At 47.9% G+C, this 9,550-nt stretch overlaps 1 protein-coding gene across 1 annotated transcript; it reads right to left on the bottom strand.

The window, feature by feature from the left end:
* Window positions 1–4,365: 4,365 nt before the first annotated feature.
* Window positions 4,366–9,059, bottom strand: LOC148656999 (erythroblast NAD(P)(+)--arginine ADP-ribosyltransferase-like). Its single transcript, XM_088642673.1, has 3 exons — window positions 8,906–9,059; window positions 6,290–6,383; window positions 4,366–5,279 (listed from the first exon to the last, which is right to left on the bottom strand). Exons 2-3 carry the CDS (start codon window positions 6,359–6,361, stop codon window positions 4,569–4,571), a joined length of 783 nt encoding a protein of 260 aa, XP_088498799.1. The 5' UTR covers window positions 6,362–6,383; window positions 8,906–9,059; the 3' UTR covers window positions 4,366–4,568.
* Window positions 9,060–9,550: the final 491 nt, after the last annotated feature.

The following is a 9,550-nucleotide window of genomic DNA, read 5'->3' as shown; positions in this document are numbered from 1 at the left end:
ACCCTTCCATCACTTGAAACCTCATTGGCTCAATTTGTTTCAGGCTCATTCGCTCATCGTCTCACAATGTCATTGGCTCATTGTCTCACAATCTCATTGGCTCGTTGTCTCACAATCTCATTGGTTCACTGCCTTTCAACCCTCCATCCTGCTTTCCAGCCCTGGGCCAGTAGACCCTTATGTCCTCTGTGTTACTGTTCAAACAAAGTTCTCATTCAAAGGATTGTTTATTTCCGTTTCTATTTTATTTTCTGCCACAGCCACAGGCAGGTTTGACTGATGCCCCCCAAGCCCTCAGATGTGCTCAGCTGCTGGGGAAATCCTGGTCACAGCTGGCTAGTGACACGATCCGAGCTCGAACCCGAGATCGGCGATGAGCGGAGCTTCGCGGGATGTCCACGTTCCTCATGTATACCCCTATACCCTCCAGCACAGGACACTCCCAGACACAGGTAGGTACTGGCTGTACCCTGAGTGCCTTTGTGCCGTGTGCCAGATTAGAGTAGACGAGCTGAACTGATGAGTTTTCGCAGGAAGAGGAAGCATTCCTGCAGGCAGGCCCTCAGCACTGCGGCCTCGAGGCTCCTGGGTCTCAGGGTGTCCTCCTGCCTGGGGCTTGTTTTTCCCCAGGTGCTCATGGGATACTCATCAGCTCACGTACGGTTAAAATAAAGAGGAGGGCGTTGTTTGTGTGCTGTTTGCCAGTCGTCGGTGTGTAAAATCCTTTTCTGTTAGTGATTAGACTCCTGTGAAATATTTCCCCGCTACACGGCTAAAGTGTAAGCTATCCTTAGAAAAGAGTTGATCAAAGTGGGACCAACCTTTGCTCGTTCCTGTGCAGCTGACTGGCACAGATCCCCATTCGAACCCCTGCAATGCGGATGTGAACCGTACCTCAATGATCGTCTCGTGCACAGCAGCGCCGAGCCTGAACCCCAGCACGCGGATCACAGATTTTTATTTACCATCAACCCTATGTCCCTGATCGGGTTACAGTGGTGATGTCACCCTCTCCGAAAGCAGGGCAGCACCAGTGACGCCTGTACTCTACAGTCAGGTTACTGAGTAAATGCTGAAAAACCTGCTAGCATTGCTATCACTACTACTGCTCCTACTGATGTAAAATATATTTAAATTCAAAGATCTTTATTGGCTTGACCAATGCGTTACCGTGATGCTAAAGCAGATACAATTAAAAAAAAACATTTATAGTACAAACATATTATTGGACATTTACATACATCACATAAATCATTATTGAGAGACAGGCTGCGACTGGAGATCACATACTTGTCACGCCATTACATTCCCAAACCCACTGTTTCACAATCTCATTCCTAACTGAACCCACCACATTCTCACAGGCACCAGATTCCACAGATTCTCACCCCAAACCAATTATCCAACCACGCCCTTCTCCTTTCAGTATTTAAAGTTCCCTCATGCACCAAACCTTGCTCACTATTTAGAGTTTTCTAGTGCCTGTTATTTTCTTGTTGGATTTCCTGGTTTTTGGACTTGCCTTTTCCCTCTTGATCTCGTCTCTTGGATTTCGCCTTCTGGATTGTCTTCTCGGTTTGTCCCGGCTCTTTCTGGTTAACTGATCTCCAGCTTCTCCTCTCGACCTTGCTGCTGGATTACGATTTTGGATTGTTTACCTCTGCATCCCGCAGAGTTCATGGTTACGAATAGGATCCCTGACAATACTGGGCTGCAGCTCTATTGATCCAGTGGGATCAGAAGCTGTTCTGATTGTGGTTCTCTGTCTGTGTGGCTTAAGGCCTTCTAATCCCAACACAATCCACACAACGCCAGCAGTCTTCAGAGGGGAATCACACGGTTTGCCTAGACCCTCGTCTATTGCCATGCGACGCTCTGTTCTTCCACTGGGTCTCTTCAGGGCTGTGTGCTGTCCCCCCTCGTGCACACTCTGTACACAGACCGCTGTAGAAGCCCTATGGAGGACAGACTCATCATTAACTTTGCTGACGACTCTGTTGCTGTCAGTCTCCTCCAAGGCATAGACACTGCCCATGGGCCAGTGGTGGATTAATCTGTTGAGTGATATAACTCAATGTATTCCTTAATGTATTGAAAACAAAGGACATCATTGTTGATTACAGGAAGCAAACACCATTGTCGCAACACCAACAGTGAGTGATTGAGGAGCAAGAACTTGAAACTGTCAGCAGTTGCAAATATCTTGATGCTGTTGTTGGGTACATTGCTATGCTTATCATACTGATGTAATTATCATGTAACAGTCCTATGAATCACCATGCAATTCACAGGCACTCCTATCTCTAGGCTAATGTCTGCTGCCCTGACAGGCGTGGGATTAGAATTGTTATTTTGGGGAGGAACGTTTGTCTAAGCCCAGAGTATTTCTGACAATATTTCTGTCTCTGTTTCCCCACTGATGGGAAAACCTTCAGTCTTTAGTGGCACAGGATCCTATCATGTGATGCAGACCACAGCTGTTGTTTAATCACTGATCGATTGATACTGACACTGACTTCTGCGTGTTCAAAGCCAGTCGCTCAGCTCTTGTACTGTGCCAAGAGTCAGAATTCAATCTTTCCTTCACTCTGGTGGGACCAGCATGCATTTTAAAGTGGACCATGTGTCTCTCTGCGATCCCTAGCTGTTGTGATTTCAGGAAGCCCTGCAGTTTGGTAAAATGGCCACAGTGTGGCAGTGTTTCATCACAGGTGACCGAGGCACTGGAGCTTCTCTGTTGCATTAGCGAGGACAGAACGCACAGCCAGTTGGGCCTGTCAGTAGGGTCTTCATCTGGGAGTGTCCTTTGCTTCAGTGCGCCTGTGCTGCTGCGCACAGTCTGAGAATCGCCCTTCCTGACTGAGCACCTGGAGTCTGAGGAACGGCTCTGAGTGACGCCTCCCAACACACCCCCTTCAGGCCTGGGACCCCTTCATCTTTATCTCCAAACCGATCAGCTCAAATCTGCTCTTTGAGACACAGCAAAGTTCCTGGGGTTCGAGAAGATTTTTTTGGATTATGCCAAAAGCACAAAACTCACCCACAGGTGAGGGAGGAGTGTCAGAGCCTGTAAAGGACAGAAGGTCATGGAGGACTCTGGAGGAAGCAGCCTTCATCAGGCAGGGGATTGACCTGGGCTGATGATGATGAGTGTAATGAAGGGTCCTACTAAACCACTGTCGTGTTACCCCTGACAAGGATTTTCATCGTTTTTACATGAGAGTCATGACTGGCCTTCATGGTGCAGTGAGGCAGTCTTAATAATAATAATAATAATAATAATTGCTTACACTTATATAGCGCTTTTCTGGACACTCCACTCAAAGCGCTTTACAGGTAATGGGGACTCCCCTCCACCACCACCAATGTGCAGCATCCACCTGGATGATGCGACGGCAGCCATAGTGCGCCAGAACGCTCACCACACATCAGGTATCAGTGGGGAGGAGAGCAGAGTGATGAAGCCAATTCATAGATGGGGATTATTAGGAGGCCATGATTGGTAAGGGCCAATGGGAAATTTGTCTAGTCTTAGCTTTGGCTTTGGTATCCTTGACTAATGTCTGACTGATCATCTTTGGCTAATACTAGTTTAGTACAGGGGTCTCCAGCCCTGGTCCTGGGGAGACCCGGTCCAGTTGGTACAGGGGTCCCCAGCCCTGCTCCTGGAGAGACCCGGTCCAGTTGGTACAGGGGTCTCACTGTCCTGTCACGATCGCTCCAGCCCTTCCTTGTTTGCCTCATTCCCTGCACCTGTTCCTTGTTCCAGCCCCTTTTCAGTTCCCCCTTAAAAACCAGACGCTGATGCTAATCGGTGCTCTGCATTGGTTCTCACATCGTGCGAGCCCGGGACCTGGATGCGTCTGGCTCCGTTTTGGTTTTAAGTTTCTGTTCCCGTTCCCCCTGCCAGTCCCGACCCGGCTCTGGTTTTTAATCTTCAGTCTCGGATGGATCGCCTGGACTTGGACTTATGCTCTGTTTTTGGATTTCTCTTTGGACTCGTCCCTGGATTGTTTGCCTTGCTTACACCTCCCCCGACCACCAGCACTCCTTGGACACGCCCCCCTGTTTTTATTCCCGCTTCCTGCATGCCTCTTTCCCCCTGTGTTTCCTCACTCAACCCCGGATCGTGTCGTCTGCATAGGGCCCAGAAAGAGCTGTTCCTGATATGTCCTCTGGGGGTCATTCCTACACTGACCCTGAACTGCAAACCACACACAGACAGCTCTGTTCTGCTCCTCGAGAGTCTCTCCTCTCGGGGGTCAGAATCTGGAGCCAGCTGCCCCAGCCTAGATTAAGAGCTGTAGGCATTGACGTCTTCAGTTATAATGACAAAAGAGATCGGAAACAACTGGAAGACACAAATTGCATGCTTTGCTTTTATTATAGAGGTATTAAAAGCTGCAAAAGCCATTTCACAGAACACATGAGGCATGACTGTCTGCTGTGTTCCTGTGTGTTTTACAGTCGCTCAGAGAATGGAAGGGTCCTGATTGACCTTTGACCTCCTGGGTCCTGGGAGGGGGGACTCTCAGCAACTGTAGCAGATGTGGGTGCGTGGGGGGGTCTCACACTGTCTTTCGGAACAGGGCACACATCAGGTTGCTCTGCGAGCCCTTGCTATTGAGCTCAATTTCCTGCAGCCGGCCCTTGGTCACCCTGGTCACCTCAAACTTCTCATGAGGGGGGATCAGCACCTCCTTCTCCTTGGGGCAGGAAGAGAAGGCCATCACGTCCGCCCCCAGGCAGGTCTTGATCTTGAACAGCGACTTCTTGGCGAAATTGTTGGCGACGTTCTGGTCCGGGGAGCTGGAAGCGAAGGAGCCGAAACGCACCTGGCTGCCCTTCTGGACCCGGAAGAGCTTGGACGTCCCGCGGTAGGTGACCCGGCACGGCTGGCCCTCCTGCTGCTTGAGCAGGTGCAGCCCGTTCACCAGCAGGAAGTGCAGGGACTTGTAGCTGAAGTCCGTCTTGTAGGACTTCGCCCCTCGCCGCACGGCGGCGTTGAACTTCTCGTAAATGGGGTTTTTCCCACCCTTGGTGTAGGTGAGCATGGCCAGGGCGTGCTCCTTCCTCATTCCGCTCGGGAGTTTGGTGGGATGCTTCTGCCAGTGCTTCTCCGCAGAATTCCATGCATTCTTGAAGACGCTGTTGGAGTTTTGCTCCTTGAGGAGGTAGTTGTTCAGGACGTTCTTGAGCATTTGGGGGGTGCAGTCGGCATAGGAGTCGTCCACAGAATTAGGAGCCATGTCCAGCACGATCTCATCTGAACTGTTAAACTGGAAACGGAGAGAGAGATGTTCACACAGTCTGGGTTTTATTACAGTGTAATAACACTGCTCTGAGACAGAACAGTGTGCAGAGTGGACATCACTGTGTATTAGCACCAGAGACAGGACCAACACAGTCTGGGCTGTATTACAGTGTAATAACACTGCTCTGATACAGAAGAGCATACAGAGTAGACATCACTATTTATTAGCAGCAGAGTCAGGATCCACAAAGTCTGGGCTTTGTTACCTTGTAATAGCACTGTGCAGAGTGGACATCACTGTGTATTAGTACCAGAGACAGGATCCACACAGTCTGGGCTGTTTTACAGCCTAATAGCAGTGTGCAGAGTGGACATCACTGTATCACTGTGTATTAGAACCAGAGACAGGATCCACACAGTCCATGTCTTATCACCTTGTAATAACAGTGTACAGAATGGACATCACTATGTATTAGCACTGCACAGAGAGAAGATTCTAACAGTCTGGGCTGTATTATAGTGTAATAACACTGCTCTGAGATAGACAGACAAGACGCAGTGTGGCAGAACAGTGTATATCTCCTATGGTATTGTAGGATGCCTCCTCCCCCTGTGGACTCAGTCTGTCTCTCTAGACTATAGAACAAAGCTCTAAAGATCCTCCCTGACCCTTCCCAGCTGCCCAGCCTCTGTTCGCTGCTCTCCCCTCTGGTACTCGGCTCAGGTCTGTCTGGGTTCTCTAACAGCACCGCCCAGAGGCTGAGAGCTGTACACACTCTGCACTTTAACTTTGATTTTTTTGTGTCTCATTGTTATACTACCTGTCACTGCTATTTATTTTATTACTGGTCTGTCTATAGGATGATATGTGATCATGTGTTGGTTATTGGCTTTATATTGTATATTCCTATTGTAAGTCTTTCCATCGCATGGGCTCACCAAACCAAATTCACAAATTGTTACGGCAACAACGTACTGAACTAGAAAGCGCTGAACCTGAGCAGCGTGGAGCTCACTGAGTATTATGGGCTGTACCTGGATCTTCCTCATCTCTGCCGGCAAGGCCGCGGAGACCATAGCGATCACTGTCAGCAGGAACTTCTCCATGCTGTCCGAAGGGCTTGTGATCCTGGAGACAAAACAGCCTGTCAGTATGATGCCACTCTCTGGCTGAGAATTCCTCATAACGTTTTTAAAGTGAATGGTTTCCCTGAGTGGCGTGAAGTGTCAGTATTTGACTGGACAAGTTTTATTACAGTTTTATTACAGTGTAATAACACTTCTCTGAGATAGAACAGCATGCAGAGTGGACATCACTGTGTATTAGCACCAGAGACAGGATCCATACAGTCAGGACTGTATTACAGTGTAATAACACTTCTCTGAGATAGAACAGCATGCAGAGTGGACATCACTGTGTATTAGCACCAGAGACAGGATCCATACAGTCAGGACTGTATTACAGTGTAATAACACTTCTCTGAGATAGAACAGCATGCAGAGTGGACATCACTGTGTATTAGCACCAGAGACAGGATCCATACAGTCAGGACTGTATTACAGTGTAATAACACTTCTCTGAGATAGAACAGCATGCAGAGTGGACATCACTGTGTATTAGCACCAGAGACAGGATCCATACAGTCAGGACTGTATTACAGTGTAATAACACTTCTCTGAGATAGAACAGCATGCAGAGTGGACATCACTGTGTATTAGCACTAGAGACAGGATCCATACAGTCAGGACTGTATTACAGTGTAATAACACTTCTCTGCGATAGAACAGCATGCAGAGTGGACATCACTGTGTATTAGCACTAGAGACAGGATCCATACAGTCAGGACTGTATTACAGTGTAATAACACTTCTCTGTGATAGAACAGCATGCAGAGTGGACATCACTGTGTATTAGCACCAGAGACAGGATCCATACAGTCAGGACTGTATTACAGTGTAATAACACTTCTCTGAGATAGAACAGCATGCAGAGTGGACATCACTGTGTATTAGCACCAGAGACAGGATCCATACAGTCTGGGCTTTATTACAGTGTTATAACACTTTTCTGAGATAGAACAGCATGCAGAGTGGACATCACTGTGTATTAGCACCAGAGACAGGATCCATACAGTCAGGACTGTATTACAGTGTTATAACACTTCTCTGAGATAGAACAGCATGCAGAGTGGACATCACTGTGTATTAGCACTAGAGACAGGATCCATACAGTATGGTCTATATTGCAGTGTAATAGCAGTGTGCAGAGTGGACATCACCATGCATTAGCACTAGAAACAGGATCCACACAGTTTTAGTGTTAATACAGTGTAACAACATTGCTCCGAGATAGAACAGCATTCAGAGTAGACATCACTGTGTATTAGCACCAGAGACAGGATCCACACAGTCTGGGCTTTATTACAGTATAATAACCCTGCTCAACCACGTCAGGAGGGTTGGACAGTTGCCAGGTTTTGCCGCAGTTGTACGGTAGCTACAAAGTGTTGTACTCAAGCTGGGGGTCCATGTGCGGTGTCGAGGGCAGTGTCTCGTGAGTGTGGCACTCTTACCATTAGTTATCTCTGTCTGGGCGAAAGAGCCGCGCTTCCTTTCTCTTTCTCTCTCAGCGACACTGAGCCCAGCACACTCACAGACACTCCTCTGCGAACACAAACCTGCAGCACTGTGTTCAAGGAGATGTGCTGTGTGCAGAGTACAGGCAGCCTCATCCCTCAGTTCTTTCTCACTGAGAAATGTGATTTTATATTTATATACTGTACATGCAGCTCTCAACCTCAGCCCTCCAGGTTGTCTGATGGACTGGTCATCCATCCATTTTCTTCCAGTTCAGGGTCACAGGGGAGCTGGAGCCCACCAGGGTCAGTGAAAGGTGCAGGGCAGGGTACACCAGTACACCAGTCCATCACATACCCACACTGACTCTCACACTAGTGCAAAATCAACCAGAAGCCAATTAACCCACCAGCATGTCTTTGTACTACAGGAGGAAATGGACTGAAAAACTGTTTCTTAATGACTCAGAGGAATTCCCAGATGCCCCCGTCTGTTTGGGGTTTCAGGATGCGTACAACAACCTCAAGATGAACTTGCATCGCGATCAGGAACAAATTCTTATACGGTATGCACAATATATATACAACCCGTACTCAGAGTGACCCTCGAGCTTTGCTGTTCATGATGTTTTACACACAAAGAAATGAATATATATAGCAAATGACCTTGACCAATTATTTAATGGCATTACAGGATAAAGTTAATTAAATGTTCGTTAATTGGTTAATTAGCCCAGGTGCTGCTGACCACTTTAGTAGTAGGATCAGGTGAAGACTTGCAATTGACACAATGTCCCAGAGTTGACCCACCTTAATTTAAAGTGTAGCCTCACTCTCGTTCTGGTCTGTGGCCTAACAGTTGTAGGTCCAGTCAGTCCAGAGTATCATACATCACTCACCTCTGTGATGGGAGAGTGTGGTCTGTCCTCAGTGAGTGAGGACAGTGGGAGACAGACAGGCAGTCCAGAGTATAGTACAGACACTCACCTGTGTGATGGGAGAGTGTGGTCTGTCCTCAGTGAGTGAGGACAGTGGGAGACAGACAGGCAGTCCAGAATATAGTACAGACACTCACCTGTGTGAAGGGAGAATGTGGTCTGTCAGTGGACGATGAAGTATCAGGACAGTGAGAGACAGCGCGTGGTCTATCTCCAGTGAGCGATGGAGTGCAGCCTGGACGCTGATCCTCTCTTGTTTAAGAGGCGTCTCCACAGCCCCAACCCCTCCCTCTGGTCCCCTGTGTTATCTGAGCACAGCTCTAGCTAACCACACTGAGACCCCCTGGGGAGGGGAGACCTAGACAGCGATGTGCTTGATCTTCTGACACCCACACCCAGGGCTCAAAGACGAGTGCAAAGTGCAACATCAAGTCCACCAGTGAGAATTCTTAATGGGTCGCATCCACCGCTGATACTATTTTATGTGCTGAAAGTGTGCCCACATTTAAATACTTTAAGAATGTAAGCATCTCTCTGATCCTACACTGGAAATGTTTCTGTAATGTGCTTATTATATTATATGCCTTTATGTGTTCTGTAAAAAGCATTTTGAGATAAATATTTCTGAGGCAATATTAAGTTCGTTATGACTGGGGCTTAGTGTCGACAGTAGTGAAAGGGCACTGTCGGGCAGACTGATGTGTAGCACACATTGCACAGATCACAGCTGTCTGCCACTCCTGTAAGATACTGGTGTCAGATTCAAACAAGAACACAAATAT

The sequence above is a fragment of the Lepisosteus platostomus genome, chromosome 8 (genome assembly GCF_059453375.1).
Source record: "Lepisosteus platostomus isolate fLepPlt1 chromosome 8, fLepPlt1.hap1, whole genome shotgun sequence".
In the NCBI taxonomy this organism is placed as follows: domain Eukaryota; kingdom Metazoa; phylum Chordata; class Actinopteri; order Semionotiformes; family Lepisosteidae; genus Lepisosteus; species Lepisosteus platostomus.
Note: the sequence above shows the minus strand (reverse complement) of the source record. Positions and strands in the feature narration are given on the sequence as shown.

Excerpts from the sequence above, each read along its gene's own strand:
- LOC148656999 (XM_088642673.1), bottom strand. The coding sequence starts at position 6,361 with ATGGAGAAGTTCCTGCTGACAGTGATCGCTATGGTCTCCGCGGCCTTG. Across the intron at positions 5,280-6,289 it reads CAGAGATGAGGAAGATCCAG|TTTAACAGTTCAGATGAGAT; the intron begins GTACAGCCCATA and ends CTCCGTTTCCAG.